Source organism: Hippoglossus stenolepis, chromosome 3 (assembly GCF_022539355.2).
Source record: "Hippoglossus stenolepis isolate QCI-W04-F060 chromosome 3, HSTE1.2, whole genome shotgun sequence".
NCBI classification, from domain to species: domain Eukaryota; kingdom Metazoa; phylum Chordata; class Actinopteri; order Pleuronectiformes; family Pleuronectidae; genus Hippoglossus; species Hippoglossus stenolepis.
In genome coordinates, this window is record NC_061485.1 from 29,985,866 (window position 1) to 30,011,515 (window position 25,650).

General features: G+C 40.4%; 1 protein-coding gene across 2 annotated transcripts in view; it reads left to right on the forward strand.

Moving 5' to 3' along the window:
• Positions 1–25,650, forward strand: part of LOC118104932 (receptor-type tyrosine-protein phosphatase gamma) — a 369,897-nt gene that overhangs the window by 332,907 nt on the left and 11,340 nt on the right. For both annotated transcript variants that reach the window (XM_035152240.2, XM_047339382.1), the window contains 10 exons: positions 2,850–3,003; positions 8,148–8,239; positions 13,477–13,568; positions 17,408–17,504; positions 18,571–18,653; positions 18,870–19,004; positions 20,518–20,652; positions 21,021–21,196; positions 22,484–22,619; positions 24,355–24,501. In XM_035152240.2, coding sequence (XP_035008131.2) covers positions 2,850–3,003; positions 8,148–8,239; positions 13,477–13,568; positions 17,408–17,504; positions 18,571–18,653; positions 18,870–19,004; positions 20,518–20,652; positions 21,021–21,196; positions 22,484–22,619; positions 24,355–24,501 — 1,247 coding nt within the window. The remainder of the gene's footprint in view (positions 1–2,849; positions 3,004–8,147; positions 8,240–13,476; positions 13,569–17,407; positions 17,505–18,570; positions 18,654–18,869; positions 19,005–20,517; positions 20,653–21,020; positions 21,197–22,483; positions 22,620–24,354; positions 24,502–25,650) is intronic.

Here is a 25,650-nt window from a genome sequence, read left to right on the forward strand (position 1 = left end):
TTTGCTTTTGACTTCCAAATTTCCTGCCCTCTTTTCTGTACTGCTCCTGCATCCCTCCCTTTCTCTATTTTCTTTACTCTCTCCCTCTCTTCTTTTGCTCCATTTTCTCTTTTCCCCTCCGCACCCTCCCTCTTTCTTACTCCCCCTCCACCACCTCATCCTCCCTGCCTCTCCTTCTCGTCTTGCTCTGATCTGAGTGCTGGCCTACTTTCAGACACGGCGAAAGGAGATGAGGCTTGGAGGCCAGATTCAGCTGGAGGGGAGAAAAAAAAAGCCTCTGCTCCATTTTTAGTCACGTGTGTGTGTGTGTGTGTGTGTGTGTGTGTGTGTGTGTGTGTGTGTGTGTGTGTGTGTGTGTGTGTGTGTGTGTGTGTGTGTGTGTGTGTGTGTGTGTGTGTGTGTGTGTGTGTGTGTGTGTGTGTGTGTGTGTGCGTGTGTGTGTGTGTGTATGTGTGTTGACGCGTTAGAGCGTGCATGTATCTCACTGCACATTAGTGACTGGCTGTTTGTGCATGTGTGTTATTTGTTTTCATGCTGCTGGTGAGTTTTTATTTTTTTTTATTTTGGCAGAGCGCCGAAATCATAAGACAAATGCGGAAGGGAAAGAGAGACAGCATTTCAGTTTTTCTCTCTGTGCATCTGTGTGTGTGGATATAAGGGAGGAGATGCAGAGTTAGCGAGGATGCAAGCCAGCTGTGGTGCAGTGCAGGGGCCCGGCCTGCTGTAATGTTCGGCTCCGGGCAAAGCTGCAGATTGAAGGCCATGGGGGCCGGAGTCAGCTCCAGCAACGTCACGGCTGCAGCAGCTGAACTGGGTAGGTGGTGATGGTGGGGGTGTTGTGAACGTAAAGCAAATTGGATGCAGCAAATTGTCTCAAATTATCTATTATTAGAGCTATGTGTTGTTTGATGCTGTTACCTGGCTGCACATATTCCCACAGTGTGCATAGTGTGCAGAGATCAGGGCAGGGGGTCTGTTTACTGGGAACTGGACTGGCAGTCTGTTCTTCTCTGTATTCACTTTGATTTATTTGATTTATTTTAACATCCCCTGTTTTTTAGTCAGATGCAGTTAAAGGAGCAGCTTCATGTCATAAGCGTGTTGGCTTTCTCACTCAGCATGAGCTATTGAACGGCACCATCCCTTTGAGTCCCCTGTAGTGATACAGTAGTGTTTAGCCTAGCTTAGCAAATAAGACTTGGCTCCAAAAGTGAACAGTGAAGAGCTACATGAACAGGAAATTAAACACAACATGGCCGGACACATGTCCATCAAACTTCTTCCAGTATAAAATGAGGAACATGGAGAAAGCAAAATGTTTTCTCAAAGATTTCAGACTTTTATCAGAGCATCTTTTTCCAGCTGTAAGTTGCTCTTCATTTCCTTGGTGAATTGTATTGTTTGCGAAATTTCATTGTCAGTGAAATACGTTTTCATGTTGGCCTTTTTTTTTTACGTTTGCTTGTTTTGTCAACTGGGTTCAGTTTTGTGTTTATTGGTGGCTATCTCCACTGGTTTGTGAAGTAATGGACAAATTGGGGCCCTGGATTAAAAATGTTGGCATCTTCTTCCTATATAGTCGGTAACATATATCCATGAAAAATATGGCCACAAAAAGACAACAAGGTACAACTGGATACAAATCTCCAAACATATACACGTGTATCTCTTCCTATAGAAGCTGCTATCGCAGCATGTCAACTAACAGTAACTGATTATTTAGTCCAACAGAAAATACATGGACACTAAATGGGTGGATGAATAAGTCAATAAATAAAAATTCATTCTGATTTCGAGGCTGATGTGAGAGCACAAGTTACGGAGTAGGGACTCAGATAAAGGCAGCAGATTGTAAACTGTTAGCACAGCTCCATTAAAAGTGAAATAAATAATAAAATATCCACCTTCCAACAACTTTAAAGCTGTCAGAAGACATTTCCTAAAATGTCAGAATATTCCTTTACAGAAGATAGCCTATGGTATATAATTTGAGCTCTGTTCTCATGCTGACATTTAATCATACCCTAAAAGCATTGCTGTCTCTATGAACAGCAGATTTGCAGTTTTACAAGTTTTGAAGACTGCCAGCTCGCGGCTGCTCTCACACTCACTTACCGCAAATGCAACTTCTCTCACATAGCGACCAGATATTACACATGGCTGGTGACTGCCTCTTGGTGTGTGCTGCCAAATTCCACCTCTGTAAAGTCTGCAGTAATAATAATAGTAATACAGTAGAGAGAGAGAATTGAGTGATATAATGAATTGTATTTGCAGATGTGTTAAGAAATCAATTATGCTGCATAATGTTTCTGTTGACTTTTAAATAATCTTATGCAAAGGTCAACCGATGTTTGTTTAAACACTTGATCAGCAGCATACAATCCAAAAAAACAGGCATTGACTGTATATTTTCTGGAGGTAATTATACTTCAGTAATTATACATGATACATTTTTCTTGTTTAATATTTCTTTGTGTACATGTTTTAGTCACATCTTAGATTGTGAAAACAGACAAATGTCCATTAGCAGATTTTAATGTGGAAGTGATGATAAAATCAATGTAGAGGGTCTCATACTTGGGACTTGACATGGGTCCATTTTTTCTAATAAAACATCTCTGTCGACCGTGATTCCCTGTCTTTTCAATAAACTTGGTCCCACAAAAGGAGATAAGTGTTAATTGATTTTACTTCATCATATGTTGTCTTCTAAATGGCTTTCATCTCTTCTGCCTTCTTCTGAGTCAAATCCTCAATCTGCCTCTCCTCCCACAGCGTCTCTGCCCACACAATTCCTGGAGAGTTCATTTCTTTCGTCCATTAATTTCTCCATCTTTTTTCCCCAGATCGTCCCACAGTTGCGACCAATCTGACTGGCCATGTAAATCCAGGCCCTGGGGTAGCTCTGGGCCGTGTGGAGTGGCTGGTACCTTTGTTGATGGTCTCAGCTCTAACCTTCCTCTGCCTTGTCCTCCTGCTGGCTGTGCTTGTCTACTGGAGGTTAGTACTACCGCACCATCACTTGAACTACTCTTGAGCTGCAGGTCTAGATGTTGGAAAGGCTTTCAGGTTTCTGATGCAGCATTGGTTGCTGAGTTTGGTACATCAATAGATATTAAAATTGTATTTAAATGGTAAATGGTCTGTATTTATATAGCGCTTTTCTAGTTTTGATGACCACTCAAAGCGCACTATTCTTTGTATCATTAATATTTTTTGGGGTTGATTGATTTAAACCAAACAACTCTAACAGAAAGTCTAACCTGCCTTCATCAGCTGTTGGAGGAATTACATTTGAGCTGACCCCAGTTGAGCTCTTCAGACTGTTAGATCAGCTTTAGTCCAAAGAGTCAGGCAGGCCTATTGTGGCTGTGGCTATAATCACTGTCAGGCAAGTTACTGAGAATTATTACTTATTACAGTTACTAGTTACTGCATAAACAGCAATTACTTACTGTGATTACTGTTTATAGTAAGTACTTTTTAAAGTTTTTTTAAACGTCTGCCTCCATTCTTTTACTTATGTATACATATGTCAGTCAGATAACACTGATTGGTTGATTCAATCATTGGAAACACTGAAACCTCTGGAGAGGGCTGCATTGTCTGCTGTCATCTGCAGTTCCCCATTTTTCCAAAGACATTAGGAACCAGAAACAAATTTCAGTAATTGTCAATTCATTACTTAATCTGGAAAAAAATCATAATTTACACTACTAGTTATTGCCAAATGTAGTAATGTTACTACAACACTGCCCATCACTACCATTTTGTTGTCAGCATATACACTTTAGAAAGTGCATGAATTATGTTAGAGAAGAAGAACACAATGAGAGTCACACTGAGGCTTTCAGCATGTATTTCAATATTTTACTCCACATCATGAGAAGTGATCAACACACATCTTAAATAAAACACTTATCTCTTATTTCGTTGAAGTAACTCTGTTTCTGAGATGTGGCGTGCATGTAGATTTAAAGTTGAGCTGGGCGATACGGAAAGAAAACGTATCAGAATACATTTTTTCACATCAGTCGATGTTGGTATATATCACGATCTAAATCCAATTACTATTTCTGTCATTTCTGCTTCAGATGGTGAAAGAGATTAGTGGTATTACCTGTCTTTGTGGGAACATTCTTTCAACACAATTTGCTGGTGTGCACGGCTGCAGTAGGCCCAACATACGCATGTGTGCTGCTGCAGGCTGCTACTCGTACACTCTGTGCTGTGTGCGTCAACCTTACCTGGCGTGGCTGGAACACTACTCCAGCCACACAATTGGTTCGGCGCTGCGCTATTCTAATTATCATTGGCTGTACATGTTGTCTGTCAAAACATGGATGGAATGAATTCTATTGAAGTTGTATCGACCATGTCTTATATTTCTATCGAGGAAAAGCTACTTCGCAATAATCTTTATCTAATGTAAAGATTGGTCGGTAACTCTGTGATGATAACACCCTGCCTGTTGGGCTGATGTTTGAGGGATGTGTGTTGTGTTCCTCTAACAAAGGGTATGTTGACATTGGCTGCCAGGTAGAAGCTTGAAGAAGTGTACAGTGTAGCATACTGGCAAATTGTATAGGCACACATATGTCAAACACTGATGGCTGTAAATCCTTTCTTGGCCAAATGTTAACAAATATTTTATACAGAGCCTTTTATTTCTGCAGCCATCTATTCTGTTTTTGAAGTTGCTTGAAAAGGCTATGGCCAGTTCCCTGTACTTTACACACTAGCCTCTACAATCCCCATGTAGACAGTGCTCTTGTTACATTTTGGGAAAATAAAGCATCAGATCCTGATTATACAACTAGTGTTAACTGGCTAGATGAAGTTGGACTTGCGGCGATCTGGAACACAAAGCAAATTACTGGCGGCATGTGAAGACAGATAGAACGTGACAGGAAGCAATGCTGACACAATAATCACATAGTGTTCAACGTGGTGCCTGATGGATGACTAGCTCCACTACAGTCGTGTCTTTTCTTTGCAAACCTGAATATTTACTTTACATTTTTTCTGTTGGGACCGACCAAATCAGTTTGCTTTCAGGCCTCTTATTGAAATACTGTTACGTATGAAATAAAGCATAATCTCTCTCTCTCTCACACACACACACACACAGGCGTAGCAACAGGTGCGGGGGGGAGTGTTTGGGTATTTAATCCTATTGTAGAGCAAAGCTCAGGTCACAACCCTGTGTTCTGCACGGACTCCACCCCCACTGCTGTCTTATTGGACAGCCCACATTACTCCATGCTGCTGCATTCAGGTCGGAGAGGTAAATGTGAGTTTCACAACACGTTATAATATTTACAGGGACTAATGTGAAGAAGAACACTAGACCTCAGCTCTCAACACAATATGTGGGTGCATAAAGATGCAGCCCAGTGTGATGACATCAGCAACATTTTATCACTGCAATTAAACTGTGTTGAATAGCACCACGTTTCTGATAGTATTTGAAATATGTAATGCAGTGTTGGACTTGGTTACATGAAACTCAAGTGCAAAACTAAATCATTGATCTCAAGTGTGGAAAGCACAATCAGAACAGTTTGTTAGTAATTCATGATTCTGTCAGCTTTGTCCCATGTGATATGAATGCACAAGCTGTCCCACACCAGGAAGTGGTATGGGATAGCTGATGTGTGTTTGTGTGTGTGTGTGTGTGCGCGCGCGCGTGTGTGTGTGTGTGTTGGTGTGTTTTTGTCATAGGCTACCTTTGGGGACAAATTTCAGTTTAGAAACCAGTTAATTAGGGATGGCATGTCCAAGTGGAGACAAAAGCTGTGTCCTCAATTGAAAAAGAGCAGATTTTTGGTGTGTGTTGTTATGGTTCCAGTTAGGTTCAGTTTCGGGGGTCTAGAGGGAAGGTTTAGGGTTAGGTGAGCAGTGATTATGGTTAGGGTTAAGGTAAGTCTCCTAGAAATGCAAATCTACATAATGTCTCTAAAAGGGAGGGACCAGCCCCCTTCATGCCTTGTTAGGAAAGCCCTCCCTCTGTCTTCCCTCCTTCTGTGTGCACTGTCAGTTCAGGTTAGCAGCATGTATGTGGCAGACCGTCTGCTCTCTCTCTGCCACTTGTTCACCAGGATGAACGCTCTCTGCTCTCTGCTCTGTATCAAATACAGGTAGGGAGGGTCTGGACACACTTAGAAATTGTTGTTGTCACAGGAGGCGATAGTAGTAGATGAGGACACCACAAAGGGTAGGTGGTAGCACACACTGTCATTTGGTTTCATGTAGTTGTTGAATAGAAAACAGGTCAGATAAAGTTCTCATGGTTGACACTGTAGAGCATTTGTAATGATTCTGTGTTTCTGCTATATCATGAAATCATTGCTGTTTCACTACTATTATGGAATTAATGTCTGAATGATGTGAATGATGTTTTCTCCGCAGTTCACACAAACTGTGTCCTGCTTAGCAACTCGTATGATTCTGTAATTTCTTTTTGGTGGAATGAACGTATGTAATACCAAAATGTCAAGAATACAGTGGTGCTCTCTGCTGTTCTGCGATGTGTATGATAGAATCAGGTTACCATCAGTCACCATTCATCAAGGCTTCCTCTCTAGATGAGGGGAGTTGGTTCTGCCTTGTCTTGAAAAGTCCCACATGAAGGCTTTCTGGTCTGGTGTTTTATGGGCAGCAATTCATTCCCATAAAATAAGCACAGCTTAAAGGTCCAGTGTGTTAGATTTAGGAAGAGCAATGGAATATGGTATCCATAATTCTGTTTTTATTTGTGTATAATAACCTGAAACTAAGAATGTGTTTTTGTTGCATTAGAATGATCCCCTTATCGTTACATCCTCTTCCATGAGGTGTATGGAGCAGCCATTCAGAGTCGTAGTCAAGATATTGCAATTGATTCATGTAGTGTTCAGTGAAGCATCCGGTCAGATGATGGAGGCCACTGAAAGGCTTTAGAAATAAAATCCTCATTGGGAAATATACTGACTTTAGAACATATCTGTAACATTTTAAGACACTAATGATTTTGGCAGTCACAGATTAAATCTCCTTCCGCAGTTCATTTTAAACATGTTTTGTTTAGGCGGTAACACAATGTTTCCTTACTTATTAATACATGTAAATAGAACAATTAAATTACAGAAAAATTGTTAATTTGTTTAATACAAATAGATCTCATCTGCTGCCGTGCAGATTATCTAATAAAAGCTGCCTGACAGTTAGATGTACAGTAACTGCTGCTACTCTACCTCTATTTTCATTTTGTAAGACGGGGACTCATGTGACTCCTCTCCTGTTTCTGTCTGCTGTATTTTAACTCCTACTCAACTCTAAATACCTGATGCAGATCTCCATTTTCCACCAGTCTGATGTAAAACATCCCATTTGTGAATTTTCACAGACAAGAAACGACTCTTTCTGCAGCTGAACACTTTCCTATATCACAGCTTCTTCATACAGTGTCTCCGACTTCAAACACATACTGTGTGTGTGTGTGTGTGTGTGTGTGTGTGTGTGTGTGTGTGTGTGTGTGTGTGTGTGTGTGTGTGTGTGCGTGTGCGTGCGTGCGTGCGTGCGTGCGTGCAGGAGTTCAAAGTCTATTTCTGCCTTCTGTTTGACTTTGAGGGGAGGAGCACTATACTGCTGACTTCCATTATCAAATCTCTCTTTCGCTCTCCCTTGCTCTCTCTCTCTCTCCACACACACACACATACACACACACACGTGATGATCTCTGACTCTGAAAGATGACCTGCATCATGCTGTCTAGCTCATGTCCAGGTCAGGAGCAGATGATTTAAGGGGTCTGTCAGAGGACTGAAGCCCGGGCCAAACCTGCTCTTCCTCGCCAAAGAAGATCAAACTAATAGTTTGTTTAATACAAGACGTCTTCCAGCCAAAATGATTCCAGTGCTATTGGCTCTCCTTCCACACTGACCTATTTCTTTGGTGTGCCCTTTCCATGAATAAGATTCAGTTAAGTTTTGGTAACCAACTGTTTTGGTAACCGACACCAATCATGTAAAGATGGTGAATGTGTTTAAAAACTATCATGTTGAGTATGTTGAGTGTTTGGTTATGGTTAGACAGGAAGTAATCATTTTGTTCACCAAGAACCACTAAAGTTATAAAATGTGATCTCTCTGTCTTTCTGCCAGGCGCTGTTTCCAGACAGCCCATTTCTATGTGGAGGACAGCGATTCGCCCAGGGTGGTGCCCAATGAGACGATCCCTGTCATCCCAATCCCAGGTAAGAACTTTAGTTGTTCCATTGTTTGCCTATTGCTCTCCAAATACAAGGCAAGGTACTGAATCCTCTGCTGTGGTGTGAATTATAAGAGCTGTACGACCTCAATTGCATCTTTCTACTGTATTTTGGTGCAGTGTGTCTCCACACTGTTAGCTAGGTGGTCGTCCACTCTGTGGGGTTGTAGGTCAGGGCTATTCTTAGCTCCGAGGTCTGAGGTCATAAGCCAGTGTGAAGAGCCAACTGGTGTCATCTTCCGGTGACCAAACAGCCTGTCGTCAGCTCTTATCACCACCAACTCTCCTGACATGTTTGACGGTGTCTTCTATGCGTATGACATCAACCCCCCCACTTGCTCGCAGTGAATCCAGCGGAGGATCCCCCGCTGTGTTCACACATCGACTTCTCCTGGATCTCTACGGACTTTATACTAGGAGGCAAGGCAGATAAAGTCCGTAGAAACTGTGGAGTGTCTCACTTAGACATTTGCGTTCACACATGCACACATGAAAACAGGGAGGATCTGCGGCGTCCAGTGCATGTCTGAAAACAGCTTCAGTTAGAACTGGAGAAGCCTCTTGGATGTGAGCTGAAACATCTTCAAGAAACAACCCATCCAGTTGCCTACATTCACTTGTACAACTTCTGAAGATATAAGTCACATATTGTGTATAAGCTCTATCTTAATAGGATCTTAAATGTTGCACCATAATCTGGCGACATGAATCATACATGGTGACCATGTTGCCTGAACTCTACTCTCAATGCACATGTGTAGTAGTAAAAGCAAATAGGGAGTGTGTGAATACTCAATGTGTGTATTTGATCGGTTATTTTAAAATCATATCAAACAACGTTACTGTGGAGATTCAGTCACTAATTGATTCTGTGCATGAGAGAGGGGGAGAGAGAGGCTATAGGCACCATTCCCCAGTTACCAAACACACACACTCACATCTTGGAAACCGCTCTTTAGCTGCTTCAGTTCAGGTCCAAACCCGTCAAATCAGTTGAGAGCTTCTGCATGTGGCCCCTTTACAATGGGCCTTGGCTCAGTCCAAAGGCCTTCATTCACAGCAGCTCCACCGTGGCAGAGCCCAGCACAGACAAAGAGCCTCTGTCCCATCCCCAGCAGTAACAGGCTGCTGGAGCTGCAGATACAGTGAGTGTTGGACACCTCATAGCTCTGCAGACCCTCCTGTACAGAAAGCCACACCGTGAGGGCAGCAGATTTATGGCAGCAGACAGACAGGGACGTGTTATCTGACCATATGGCAGCAGTGTTAATTGTCTCAAAAAGCTCAGACCTAGAGCTTTGCACACTCCAGGATCCTCTTTAAGACCTTCTGCTGGATTTAAAACCAGCTACTTACAGAGCCTTAAACTCAACACACACACACACACACACACACACACACACACACACACACACACACAGACGTAACTTCAGTATAATTTGTTATATTACATAATACTGTGGACAGACAGACAGACAGACAGACAGACAGACAAGATAGATAGATAGATAGATAGATAGACAGACAGACAGACAGACAGACAGACAGACAGACAGACAGACAGACAGACAGATAGATAGATAGATAGATAGATAGACAGACAGACAGACAGACAGACAGATGCTGCACGCTATGTGTATTCTAGGACAAAAGAACAAGCCCATTAAATGCACTACATGCCATGGAGCACAGGAGTGTACTGTCTGTGAAATATGTCAAAGCAATAAAAAGAGATTTGATTAGTTATCCATGCAGCTAATTGTTTCCAGACCTCTCCTTGTAACTCTCAGCAGCCAGCTGTGTTTGCTGACACACAAATAATGTTGACATATTCGCATCCCTAAATTAACATCTCATAAGACACCAAGTGAAAGTGAGCCAGTGTACGCTCTCGTTAATATTTGATGAAGACTAAAGTGTACGAAGCTGTGAGAGCTTGTGTGTCATGTTTTTTCAGTGAACCGGCTCCATTCATGTGGCTCGAGTTCAGCATCTGGAAGAACAACTACCACTTTGCAGCTGTTTGTGATCAGATGAAACATGTGCTCCAGTCCTGTGCCATCACACTAAAAGCCCCCACAAGCAACAAAACCCCTTAACAATATAAAAATACTCATGCAAGCTGTGGTGATCCACACTGTAAACAATTGTCATGTAAATTAACAGTTAACTGCTGGCAGCAGGGTTGCCTGCAGTTTACTGTTATTTTACAGTACTCATACTGTAATTAACTTTACAGTGTGTTACCGTAAAAACAAAATCAACTGAATTACAGTGCATTGCTGTATTTTCTTATTTTCACAGTAAACTGCTGGCAGCAAGGTTGCCAGGGATTTACCGTTTTCTTACTGTAACCTTAATTTACAGTTTAGTGCTGTCCACATACTAAAACACACCATAGTGCTGTATTTTCTTATATTTACAGTATACGATTAGCATCAGTCTGTACATTATTGTTTTAAATGAAATTCAACATAATCTCAAATACCGTACAATGTAATTTAATGTAACAGCAGCATGGATGACAGTCAATTCCTATAAATTAAACTCCTCTTTACCAAAACCTTGGTTCGCTATTTTGATGTGATATTCTGAATGATTAATGTAAATAAAATGCAGCAACCAAAACATTCTATAGAAAAGAGGAGACTTAGAAAAAACAAGATCACTTGATTAACCCAACATTTATTTATAAAAGGCAACACTAATTGAAATACTTGCTGTTTTTTGTTGATAGAAACAAAGTTGTCCATTACAGTTGAAGATTTCAGCTATGCACAACAGAACATGACAGTTATCAGTATGTTCATTAAATGTGATAAAACCAATAAACCTTGTAAAACACTTGGAGAAATGATGCATCTTGACACTGCAAGTATTAGGACAAAAACATTAATCCCACAAACATAATCTATAACAAGTGATAATGAAATATATGAAAGATTACTTTTTTTAAATTTTAAATGGTAAACTCCTGGTAAAATAACAGTGCCTTTATCAGACAAATCTCTTTAAAACTATTAATTTAACAACACAATGGCAGGATACATTGTCCTCTCAACACTGTCATTGGAACATGGTTTCTGAGGTATTGTGTGTGAAGCACAGACGATGGGAGCTCTGCAATTTGATTGCATTGAAGATCAAGAAGTGACATTCATGAAGTAAATACATCCAATACCTGATCCGAGTTTCTAACAGAGTGAAATAAAGCAGAGGATATAGGGTCTGCTCAGATACTGATAACATACACAGTAACCTTTAAAAGCTAAAGTGATCAAATCCTACAATGGTATACCTGCCCTGGGACAAGCGAGTATGTTCCCTTTTGTGTACATAAAAAGTAAGCATACCCACATTTTTGAAGTGAAATACAGGACAGGAGAACAAGAATATGATTACATAGAGAGAGAGCTCTCCCTCGTTGATTGTGACAGATTTCTTCTGAATGACTCTCCCTGTCCTCTTGGAGACGAGTCCCCCAAACGGCTCTTGTTCCCCTTTCTGGGTTGATTCAAAAGAAGCATCTACGAAACACAGGAATCTGAGATTAGAGGTTGGATAGATATAAAGTCTATGATATATGATGTCTATACAAGTGTTTATGAAGTTAGGGTTGAAAATCAATTTGAAAAATGTGAAATAAAAGAGAAAATGTCAGATAGGCAGCACAATTCTTACCTTGTACAGGCAGCTTCCCAGTTAAAGATGTGAACACTGTAAACAGCAAGCCCTGTCACAAAGGTTGGGTGGATCCCCCCACATATGATCCTCAAGGCTGATCATCCAGTATCCAACTGTCACAGGCTCTTTTCCACCTGAAACATGAATCAAGAGTCATCTCAAAAAGCATCTTGACTTTTGCAAAGTTCATGCTTTATCTATGATTAATACAGATAACTTAAAAAATACATACCAAGCATTACTAGAGGAGGAGTCAAAAGTAGGTTGAGTGTCCTTTCGCCACCACTGTGGAAGATTGCTGCAGAGCATAGACAAAACAAATGTGGTGAGAATATTAGCTTTAGATGAGGATTAAGATGGCGACAACTCATTGCAGTATAAATGAAAAGAGAAGAGAAACAAACTAGACGAATGAGTCCATCTGAAGTCTTTGTAAAGTGGTTCCTTCAGCAGCTGGACAACATACTCATATTACACAGTATTAGTTCAACTTTATAACCCAATAAGATGTAACATTATCAAAGCTGTAGTGGAGTTGAAAATGTACAGAAGAGGACAAACTCATAATAATGCTCCTAGCTGCTCACCAACTGACCATACAAAAAGCCAATAAGATGAACTGTTAAGTACTATTTAGTATTGGCCGAACCTACAAAATAATAATTTAAAAAGTAGCTTTACTGCTGTACTCACAAGTCACTGCATGGCTGATTGAGAGGACCACATGCAAGTGCTGCAAGCTAGCTAAGTTACAGTTCTAATCAGTCTGAGTTTGTATAAAAGACAGCAAAAGTCAGCAAAAAATGCAAGGCAGATCAAGTTTATTTCAACTTACCGAAGACTTGCTGATAAAATGCAGGATTCACCCCCAGAATGCAATGCTGTTTACAGTATATTGCAATGTTTTAAGGAAAACAGCAAGCTGCTCATAAATATTTCCCAGAATGCATTGTTTTCTACAGCACAGTGCCGTTTTAATGGAAAACAGAATGCTACTGTCAGAATTTGGCCGTTTTCTTACAGAAATTCGTTACAGTGCAGGTGAATCGACACTTTACTGAGCTTGAAAATAATTGACCTACTGTACATTCGCCCTAAACCCTGTCATATTTATTCTTTTTATTTTTAAACTGAAATAACATGGATTTGTTGTGGAAATACATTTTTCCTAAACTACCAAATTATGTTTCCTATGGAGCCTCTGCCACCGGTGCCATTCGCGGGGGAAAACATATTACGATATCAAGATGTATTGAGTTTTTAAGGTGCAGGAACTACTCCACATGTGATTAAGTGAAATGTTTCATCTCTCATCCAAGAGGCTTCTTCAGTACAGTCCGCCCGGTCTTGTCAGTAAAGAACAGATTTATATCTTGTTCCACCAATGTTACAACAATTTTAGTGTAAGGGATTTTTAGTTTCTCAATGAAGCTGAAGTGAGAAATAGATATGTATTTCTCATATGTATTTTTTACAAATATACAAGTTGCCCTGTACCAGCACTTGCTCATGTTTTAACCCTGTTCTCATCTCTTACAGACGACATGGAAGCCATTCCAGTCAGGCAGTTCATAAAACACATCTCTGAACTCTACTCAAATAACCAACATGGATTCTCAGAGGATTTTGAGGTAAGCAGTAAAGTGTTGTACATGCACACCAAACCAGGCAATGTAACAATGGAGGAATTCTTAATCTTGCAACAACCATTTTTTCTTTTTTGAAAAAAAAAAATGAACCATGTAAGTCATTACATGTAAGTCTGTCAGTACATTTCAAGTTGATCTGGTAGTTGCTTATTTTCACATCCAGCAGTTAAGAGAGCAACATGTTTATGGAATTGGGTTAATCCAGTAGTCACTTGCCTTTAGCTCTGTTAACCATCTACATTTTTACAGCTTTTATTCTGAAAACAGCTGCTCATGTTGGCCGAAAAAGATGCTATATGAGAGCAGTGAGAGTGAACCAAAGCAGTAAAGTTGTGGTCCAGACAGATAGACGATGAACGGAAACTGTCTGTGAAGCTCTGTAAAGCTGAGGGGAGCTCAGTTTTCATACAAAAAACTTTTAAAGGCAGGTATGCAAGTGGCATCTAGTATTTCTTTCAGTCTGTCACTTGGTCCCTAAGACCAGATAATAGCAACAGAAATCTTAGTACAGTGCATAAGCACTCTATCTTAAGTGCTCATCTGTTTCACACTACACTGGTCCTTCATTGAATTCTGCAACCTTCACATGAAAACACACACTATCAGTTCATGAGAGATAAACGAGTGAAAGAATGTACAAGAGCAGGTTACCACCATAGTCCATTGTTTTAGCTCAGACACAGTCATTGTTCCTATTCCCACTGTAGTTCTAAAGCTCTAATTGGCATATTATTCACAGTACATGAGTACGCACTCATAAAACTCAAATATCTGCTCACTAAAAGATATCGTTGATTCATTCACGACTATTTCCCTTGTGTATTTAATCTTGTAGGGGAAGAAAATATGGGCTCTCTCCTGTCTAAATGCACTCCCATGTCAAATAAATATTAAAAGCAGAGATAGTGAGAGATAATGAAGACCATACTGCGTACTGAATGATTATGGTTATTACAGTGAAAACGAGAGGGACGTTTCAGTGATGTGCAATTTATTTTAGTTACCCCCCCTTGCTTGCTTCATCACACCAGCTGTAGCTCCCTCAGCGTTTGTGGTCTGTCACAATATACTCCCGTCCCTCTGCAGTCCATCACCATGCTCTCCCTAGAAAGAGAAAAGTGGGTGGGCTGAGCAGGAGCCCCTGAATGAGGTACTTAACTAGAAAAGCAGAGCCCCTTACAAACTACCTATGTGTCCCCTCCCCCCTTCCCTGTGCCCTAGTTTTGGCAGGACGCTGGAAAGAGCTTTAGGAAGAAAAATATTTTAAACATGCTCAGAGGAAATACACCCACACTGTGGTTATCAGATAAGATGAATAAAACAGTTATCTCACCTTGTATCAACCCATTTAAACATGTTATCGCAGGATCGCACATGACATGTACATGACCTCTCAGTCAGCATCTACACAGGAGGCATGTTTCAGATATGCAGTCTGTAATGCGTCCTGTTAAACAGTGTGTCGGACTCCATCTCCACCATCAAAACACAAAATGATATATCTTTTGGAAGAATGTTTTCATCCCTTTGGTACCACACACAGTGTTAAGTTAGTTGAACATTTTATGAAATATATTTGACAACAACCTTTTTCAAAATGACAAAGAAGTTGGAGCAATAACGTTTGCAGCTGACGAGGTCACTGAAGTTCACTAAAGTCCAGTGTGGGATCAAATGAGAGACTCAATACCTTTCTGCCACAGTCCTGACAGAACTGAACATTATAATGAGGGGGGTCATTGCAGGTTGTACTGGGTTCTTGTTAATTGTGTACCTTGATAAATCATAGCATCCACTGGCTCATGTTGCAGGAGCTGGACTTTATTGGATTTGATCATTTTTACAGATCCTAAATAATGTTTTCAGACCAGGCACCCTCTCCACAAAGCTTTGATCCTAATCATTCAATCTGCCATCTAAATGATCTTTTAGCATAAAATTGCTGAAGTTTGAGTAAAATTCTCCTTCTTGGTTTGCGCTTTTCTTTGACGTCCATTAGTATTTTAAATATGACCAAATTATCTGTTTTATGTGAGAAGGAGCAACAATCAAAGACTAAATGAAAATAGCTGACAAAGTTCACACTACACAAAAAACTCCCATTTTGTTGTTGTTGTTATTTGTGCCAGCAGCTATATGACCAGCAGTCGTAGGAGACTGCGTCTGTCTTTTCTGCATTAGCTCCAAAATGACATGTTTATGTTGAGGTGATGAAGCCCTCTAGTGTAACCATGAGATGAGCATAGGAGAAACTCAGGTGATGTTATGTAGACACACAGTTGGCAAGAGAGAGGAGGTTGATCAGTTGACAAAACATTGGACTTGAACACAGGAAACAACTCTTCATTTCCTGTTTCTGCACAACAATCATCACAGTTTCTTTCCACCATGGTAATCCTATAACCATAACCACAAGCTTAGTGTCATGACAATGAAAGACAAACAAACAACAAAGTAGTTGTTTTAACCCAAATCCATAAACCTTTTTTTTCTTTATTAGCCTAAAGAGCAAAACCTTTGCAGCAACCTTCTCACATCCTAAAAGGATTAGTTTGAACAGTGGTTTCATGTATTTAGACTGTGACACTGTGCATCACCATGTCAGCCTGAAAGAACAAGACAGTGTACATACCATCTCCAGTCAAATCTTGTCCCATCATACCTGCAGCCTCTCACATGTGCTCAAAGGGGAAGTCTGCTTCACCCCAAATAAAGCCTCATCCCAATTAGGATGATAAATCCATGTTTAATAGTGATACAACAAGTTGATTGGCCTGACAAGCTCCAGAGAGAATGACACGAGGGTCAGAGCCAAATCCAGGGCCTGCCCTCCCTGTTGACAATGATCAGCTAACAGCTGTTTGCTTGGCAGGAACTCAACATCAAATTGGCTGCAATTCCCAGAAATGTCTTCTGTAGTTTTCATCACGTAAAGAAGGAATACAGGAGATATACAACAAAATACCTCCAGGTTGAATCATGTGGTTTCATTGTACGTGTTACTTTCCAACATGCTGCACTAAGGCCTCGGGTCAAGAAAATAGATTAATATGTCATGCAAGGAATGTTGCTCGACTAGGAGGTATGAACAAAGAAACACCTGCTGTCACCGAAGAGAAGAATGACAGATGAATGAGGGGCTGAGGAAGCTGGAATCAGCCCAGACAGGTAGAACTAGGAGAGCAGCCTTTGTGGGAGAGACATAACAGTTACAATACAATTTACATTAACTACAAAACTCCACTGTGTGCGATGAACTGGAGCAATCATTTCAAAAGAAAGCTTTGGAAAAAGATATGATTTTATTATTTTCATGACCACATTTACTTCAAGTTCATCAAATAAATCAGCTTTTTTCCATCTATATAAATGATATGTCATATGATTATGAGCAATCAACAGGGAAACAAGGCTTTAGACCTAAAGCACAAGCATCAGCCCCTAGATTCTACGTGATTCAGCACTTACAGGTGACACTGTGTCATTGCATGCAAAATGGAAAGTGTTCATCCTCTGAGGAACATGGTGTGTAAGGTACCTTTCACAACTAAGTCCCCATTACATTCAGGCATATCTTGAAAAAAAGTTCAGATTCAGATGTGATGGTGGATCAAGACAAAAGGTCAGGGTTCAATAAAAATAGGATTCATCCTATGGGGACAATGGACATCCACAGTTAATGTTCAAGAAATGTAACATCAAGTGTACAAACGCATTGGAATGACATGTCAGAATGTGTGTGTGTGTGTGTGTGTGTGTGTGTGTGTGTGTGTGTGTGTGTGTGTGTGTGTGTGTGTGTGTGTGTGTGTGTTCCTCCCCAGGCTGTTCAACGGTGCACTGCTGATATGAAGATCACATCAGAGCACTTCAACCACCCTGACAACAAGCACAAAAACAGATACATCAACATAGTGGCCTGTGAGTACACACTTTATGTATTAACCACTAGAACAAAATGAATGAAGTGCCACAGTGGAAGTGGGGCTCTGTCACAGCTCTGACAGTGACTCTTCTCCTGCTGCTGTTTTCTTGAATTTCACCCTGTCTCCCTTAGACCTAATGAATCAGCACCACATTCCACTGAAAATCTATTCAGAGCCACTTCATCCACAGTCAGTGGCAGTTTTAATTTAATGTCAGTTTGTTAAGCCTATTTATTATCTTTTAACAAATTTATATTTCTTATGGTAAACACTCCCTGTGATCAAGATAAAACCATAAACAAAGGTAACTGAACTGAATCAGAATAACAATAAAGATATCAGTGAGTTGAATCACTGAACACTGATGATTAAAGGTGAATGACTTTTGAGAATGAGTAAACTAATCCACTGCGAGATTGTGTGTGCGAGTGGTACATTGTTGGTCCTTGAGGAAAGGCAGCTGGATCGTCAAAATCAGTAGGTGTCCTCTGGGGTCCAAGAATATTGACAGAAAACGAGGTGGTGCGAAGGGAAACTTCCTGGAATTACAGATTTCAAGGAATTGTGAATTTCCCCACTGAAGGACATATCTTGAAACCCAAGACATATCTTGTACCCATTTGTTTGTCTCAGATATATAGTTGCACAAATACTTGATGAGTCATTGCAATCCTTGTGGGACCATGAATAATCATACCAAATACTCTATCGTGGAAAATGTGTAATTGACAAAGCAAAACACACACAAAGTATATATGTGAGTTGTGACAGACCAAACAACAACAATTTAACACAAGCCCTGTCAAGCTAAAACCCCACACACAGGCCTGGTGCTTGAGGGCATTGGTCTCACATGTCTCATACATTGGCTGTGGCTGGAAGCAGCTCAGTCTTGTATTTATTAAAGTGTGTGCTGAAGGCAGGGGACAGGTCACACACCAGATTGAGCAATGTTTTAAGTACAAAGGTTAATGTGCTTTCTGGTTGGTGTCTTGGCAGGGCGTGGACGTTAGGGATAGGTTTCAGTCTAACTGTTTTACTGCTCATTGTTTCCTCCTAAGATGACCACAGCAGGGTGAAGCTGAGGCTACTGGCTGGGAGGGACTCCAAACACACAGACTACATCAATGCCAACTATGTAGACGTGAGTGCTTCCACTGGGGAATATAGAATACTGATGTGTGTGTGCGTGCGTGCACGATAAGGACAATCATTTTGGAGAAGATGACTGCAAGAATACAAAAATCTGAAATGTATCTTAGACAGTTTCTTGTAGAAGAATTTTGTAATGGTTATATAATTTTGTATATGCCACATATTGCCAAACTAATGGTCTCCCTCTCCACTCTTCATTCATCAGGGTTATAATAAGCCTAAAGCCTATATTGCCGCCCAGGGACCTCTCAAGTCCACTTATGAGGACCTCTGGCGGATGGTATGGGAACAGAATACGGGCGTCATCGTCATGATCACCAACTTAGTTGAAAAAGGAAGGGTAAGTGCTGATGCTGACTCAAGCGCAGTGTAGCTTTTTGGATTGGACGAGGTTCTAAGATGTGTTGCAATGTTTTATCTTCTCAGGGTGATATAGTGATCAGTATGTACTTATGTCCATCCATCTACAATTTGTAATTTATGTATTTTGTTTCTGGAGCAGTAATGGAAAGCCGTCCTGAAATGTTTCATGAAACCTCACAGTGCATGCCGTTGGCTTGCTGTGCTACACAGTGTCAGAGTATGGTCCAACCAGTGGAGTCTCAGGCCCTGAAGCTCACCACCGGCCATTTGTTAGGCATATACAGTATATTGATATGGAACATATGCAGGATGAAGTCACAGTAAGCTGAGTGCAGGTGTTGGAAGGTGTCAGGTGAGGAGAGAGAAGAAGGCAGATGATAGACCTTGTGAGTAGCAGCACAATGTGGAACTGCTCAGATATTCACAGTGTTTAAAGGTTTTGTAAGAAATCTACCTAAAGACATGTTTCCAGTTCTACAATGAAATTGGATGTAATTTGATGATTATTGCATCAGAGAATGCAGTGTAGATGAAGAGAACTCAGGATATTAAGGCTTCGTATTATGGAAAGGAGAGACAGAATCTACCAGCTGACACATTCTGGTGCAGTCCTTGGCAGAAGTACAAGACTGACCGTGCTCGATTGTTTATTTGTTAATTTAATAATCAATTACAGATTAAGATTTTCATCATAATATAATAAGCTTCTGCGGAACACAAGCACAATACAACTGGCCTCAGTGTCACACTGTGGACATAGGATTTATTAGTTTGACATTTGAAGCTAAACCTGTGAGAAAGATCATTAAATTGTATTTATAATAGATTATAGATTTTAAATTACAGATTATAAAAATATAGATTCAAAATTAATATAGATTATGACATATTATAAATTATAATGTCATTATAGTATATATCATAAATACAAATCTCTACTTGGACCATCTCTCTCCAAAGTGTCACAGTTTCTGTGCAGGTACACATGTGATCAAGTTCTTTTTAACTGGTGAGATGTTTGTACACATCTCTGTTGCACCATTTTATGCGTATACAACAGATATGGATGAGAACCTGGTGTTGTGCATGCTCGCTCACTTTAATGGCAAAGCCATCAATAATGTGAAACAATGTTTTCCTGCTGGGGCAAGTGAAAGTGTCCACTTTGAGAAAAGTAGATGAACCTGTCGTGTCCTGTTGCTGGGGTAATCTTACGCATGTCAGTACTTCACGCAGCTACCTGAGGTTAATGGGTGGATGTTCCTCTATGGACACTGTGTTATTTGAGTGTGCTGTAGAGTCCTGAAGAGGGCAGGGGTTCATCAGGTAACTGAATTTAACTTGTCTGTCTGTGTGTGTGTGTGTGTGTGTGTGTGTGTGTGTGTGTGTGTGTGTGTGTGTGTGTGTGTGTGTGTGTGTGTGTGTGTGTGTGTGTGTGTGTGTGTGTGTGTGTGTGTGTGTGTGTGTGTGTGTGTGTGTGTGCAACACAGAGAAAATGTGACCAGTACTGGCCAACAGAAAACAGTGAAGAGTACGGCAACATGGTAGTAACACTGAAAAGCACCAAGGTTCGTGCCTGCCACACTGTCCGCTGTTTCACACTGCGCAACACTCAAGTCAAAAAGGTGAGAATAACAGACAGGAGGGGTGACTTCCTGTCTGGACAGGTCGAGGTTGAACTTTGGTTTTCATTTTGAAGATGACATTAATTAGATATGATTGATTTGATATTTGTTATCGTTATCAACGATTGAGACTGAAAATAGTGAAAAGATGTTATCTAGCTTTCAGGATCCATGTTCCCTTTATTCTGCTGCTATTGTAATTTGAAAGTCATTATTTAGTTTCACTGAAGAGATGAAAGGATCTATTCAGTCTTGAGCTTTCATAAATAAATTGGGGTGAAAGTTGATGCTACCAATTCCATTTTGTCTTTTTATTCTTATCTATTCTAACAAATATCTCCTCTTTCTCCTTCTTCTCTTGCATCCAGGGTGGGAAGGGGAACTCCAAGGCAGGGGCTCAGAATGAACGCACAGTGCTCCAGTATCATTACACCCAGTGGCCAGACATGGGTGTCCCAGAGTACACCCTGCCTGTCCTCACGTTTGTCCGAAGGTCCTCAGGGGCTCAGAAGCCTGATATGGGGCCCATGCTTGTTCACTGCAGGTGATGTCTCTGTTCTACTTTCACTTCACTTTAACATCCTTCCCCACACTGTGTGCTCAATGTACACATTAAAACATTTTTTTATTTTTTTATTTGAGTAATTTGATAATATAGGTTTTGGATAATGAGTCTATGATTGCAAATCCCTTTTCAAGAGAGAAGAACACTGTTTGTTGTCTATGTCATTATTATTGTGAAACAAAGGCGTTAATTCCACCCTCTAATTATTTTTGCTTTTTACTGCCATAACATCTGCAAAAATGGCACAATATTATTCAAATTGTAGTAGCAGAGATATGACAAATGAACATACAGCTGGTAACACCAAAGTGTTTGTGCCTTTCCCACTTAACAGTTGTTTTTGCTGCAGCTTTAATTTCCTATCTTACCAAGCAGCAGCAGTGAACCTGCAATCACTATTGTCAGTTTGTATTTTTACATTAATGCAGGCAGGGAGTTTACAGGTTATTGGTGGTGGTGGGTGGGTGATGTGGGGTTGGCACACTGCCCAATTGCTGTGGCTGCAGGCACACCACTCATTACTAACATGTTTTATGGCCGCGCACACACACACACACACACACACACACACACACACACACACACACACACACACACTAGCAGACAGTGACTCAGTCACATTCATCCTGCTGCCCTGCTGCTTCAGACCAACAGGAAATTTAAAGTCATGAATTTGTAAGTACAGTATAGGTGCTAATTGCAGTGGTGCCCATGCTTTTATTTTGTAGAAATATGGAAGTTGGAAAAGTTCAGCAAAACTTCCCACCTGCTCTTTACATAATTATTTCATCTTTATTTCTCAGTTCTGAACATGTGAAAATGATTTGGTCTCAGTCATAGAACCAGATCCGGCATAAGGGATGTGATTTATTTATAATATGAGCAAAGAAGTGTATTTTTAACCTTTGCGGACAAGATCATTTCAGTCCCATTTTGCATTGTAATCTCTCTTTATCAATATGTGCTCTTAAATTCTTGCACCTTAATTGGTGTTAGACCTGGACTTGTTTGTGGATTTGCATATTGTGTCACATAAAGGACACATTTTAATGAAAAATTAACACATTAAAATGTTTTCCATCTTTAGATACTGTGAATATAGACGCCAAAAGTTCTGCTACCGAATTTGGATGTTCTGACAAATACAGTGATATAGCACATTACAGCCATGTAATTGTAACTTCACTGTTTCATGTCTGAGTCCATCATTACCTCTAATGTCATCTGGTTTGTGCTGGTCCTCAGTTTCCCTGTGTTGTGTTGCAGTGCTGGAGTGGGTCGGACGGGGACGTACATCGTCATCGACAGCATGCTGCAGCAGCTCAAAGACAAGAGCACAGTTAATGTACTCGGCTTCCTCAAACACATACGCAGCCAGCGCAACTACCTAGTCCAGACAGAGGTTGGTATATCCATGTGTGTGTGTGTGTGAACCAAATATCTAATTTACTTGTTGGGAATTTTAACATTATGTAAATTATGAGAACATGGACAACAAAAACATTTACTGGCTTAATTGTTTCCTCTGATGAGTTTAGCTTAAAAGCTTTTTTCTGCTGGTACCTTATTAAACTTATTAAAACAAGCACAGGGACATGATTCAAACCTGCATCTTAATGTGTCAGTTTGCATCATTCATCATTCATTCCTGCTGATACTGGAGGTCCAGCAAGTCCAACTGTTCAGGCCCAAGAGGTTGATGCCTCACATAATGTTTCATCATCCATAGGGGTTTCAATGCTGGCTGGAGGCGTGCTTACAATAGCCTTTGCAATTGTGAGCACTTTTGGTTCACCATAATAATAATAGTAACTTTAGCACTTATCTAAACGAGGTTAAAAAGTGCGCCACACAAAGGTCCATGGCAAAATGAAGAATCGATTGTAATAAGAGATATTCTGTTTAGTCCAATTTAAGAGCCAAATCATAACAGAATAGGGTCGAGACCTTAAGTTTGTAGAGAAACCCAACAGTTCCCACCATGAGCAGCACTTTGGCGACTGTGGAGAGAAAAAAACTCCCTCATTAACTGGGAGAAACCTCTAGCAGAACCAGTCTCAGTGTGGGCAGCCATCTCCCTCGACCGGTTGGGGTGAGCAGAGAAAATGGGGAAGAGTGGATATGGGTGGCATAGAGGGTGTAGAAAAGAGAGAGATGGGGTGGGGGTGGGAGAGGGGGAGAGAGAGATCAAGATTTAGACCATGGATTGCCCTGACTCACTGAGTCATCATATTTGTCTCTTCTTCTTCAGCTTTTGGTGCATTACAACCCACTTATCTGGAGTGTGGACTCATGTTAGTCTCACTCTCTCTCTGTCTTTCTTTGCTCTGAACTCTCTCACCCAGATGAACTTTAAGGTATTGAAATTGGGCGCCATTTGATTTCATGTGAATCAATACTTGGTTTTTCAAAAGGACAATGAATCATAGAGGTTTTTGCCAATGTCTGTCATTAAAGATAGACAATTCATCTCCATTTTCTCTCACTATACAAAAATTAAGCCAAAACATTGTGGATTCAGGCCATGCTCTGTTGCACTGGTGATTTCATTTGGAGGTCTGCATAGTAGTGATCACGGAATGGAGCCGTGGTATAATTTTCCTATCAATACATTCGTTGGACTAATTGTGAGGCATTATTTGCTATCAATCAATGTATTTTATGTTTTTTTTAGCTTCATTTGCTAACATGGGGTGTCAGGGTTTGTGGCTTACACTGCAGCCAGGCACCTGGGGGCAATCAAAATGTTTGGCTTCACTTTTGGGAGCTGTGCTATCATCCATCTTTGTATACAGTCTATGGATTTTTCCAACAGTGTCTTCTCCCTCCCTCTGTCATTTAGTGTGCACATGAAACCCTGCTGGACACATGTTTCCAGACTGGGCTCCCTTCACTGACCCGAGTAGAAAAGAGCTAACTTCCTATGTTTTGGTTGCACAGCTGCAGTTGCACCTCATTTTGTACAGACCGACAGATTTGCATAGTGAAAGCAAATCTGCTTATGGCTAATACTTGCTTTTATTGCAATGCAAATGTAACACATAATCAGTAATTTGATAGTGTGTATGTGTGAGAACACCTGTACAATGATCTGCTATACCTGTTGTTACACATCTTTTTTGTCTTTTCTTATCCAGGAGCAGTACATCTTCATCCATAATGCCTTGATGGAAGCTATTTTGGGGAAGGAGACAGAAATGGCAGCTAGCCAGCTTCACAGCTACTTCACCAGCATCACAACACCAGGACACACTGGCCGGATACGTCTGGATAAACAGTTCAAGGTGAAGGGACACACGTGACAACACTATGACACAACTGGCCAAGAGTGAATTCCATAACACCAATGTTTTTTGATGAAAATGTACACTGGTTTGTCAAAACATTATGACCAGTGTAGTAGAGCCTTCGGTGCCTCATTACTCACCACTACCAGAGCCAAAGAGGCTCCGACCCATCTGGCCAAGACAGTTTGGTCCTTGGCAGAGTCTCTCAGGTCTTTGCATGTTTCTCCCACATCCAACAATTCTCTTTGAAAATCAACTGTTCATCTGTGAGTAATCTGTTTTGACTCAATTAAAAAAAGATACTTTGTCATTGGACCATATAACCAACTCTCATTTCTAATCTCAGTTTCAAAGACATTAAAATAAGTAATTCAAGATTTTTGGTAGTTCATTAAATGATAGTACTTTGATTAAAAATCAAATAAGAACTGGGTTCTGACTAGGGGCCAAAAAATGGGGGAAAAGACATTATAATCAGGACAGGATTATCTTATATTATGAGAAACTCATCCAAAAAAACAAACCCACAGGTTTTTCATTAAATTAGTATGTAAGAAATTAAATAAGATTAAAATACTGATATGTATTTACAATTGAATACAAAAGAAATTATCCTCCTGTCCATCTCGTCAGCTAGCCCTGGTTTGTGTTGTTTTCTTGTGGTAAGTCTTGACAACAGGAGAGTATGTGGCTGATGATAATTCACCACATACGCTGCACTCAAGTCCCAAGTCTAAAGTAGAGGAAGTGTGAGCAGAGAACAGTGTCTTTCTTTGGGATGGTAATGAATTCAGGACTTTACGAGAAGGTTCAAACTGCTGCATGAAGTCATTGTTTTCAGCTGTTTTGTTTTTCCCCTGGTTGCTGAATAATCTTGTTCTTAGATTGGGGTTTTCTATTGTGAGCTGCCTTCTCTTTAACCTTCAGGTATTGTTTACCTACATTGTTAAATAAGAAGCTTGATGACTCACAAACACAGCACATCTAACCAGCAGTGTGGGAGAAGTGCATTCTTGTTTTTGTTTTTTCAAATACATTCTACTATGTATATGAATGTCTCCTCAATAAGATAAATATGTGTACATTTTGTACAATTTGTATAAATCTGTACAATTAAGATGCAGTTAGTTAGTTCTCGACATGTTG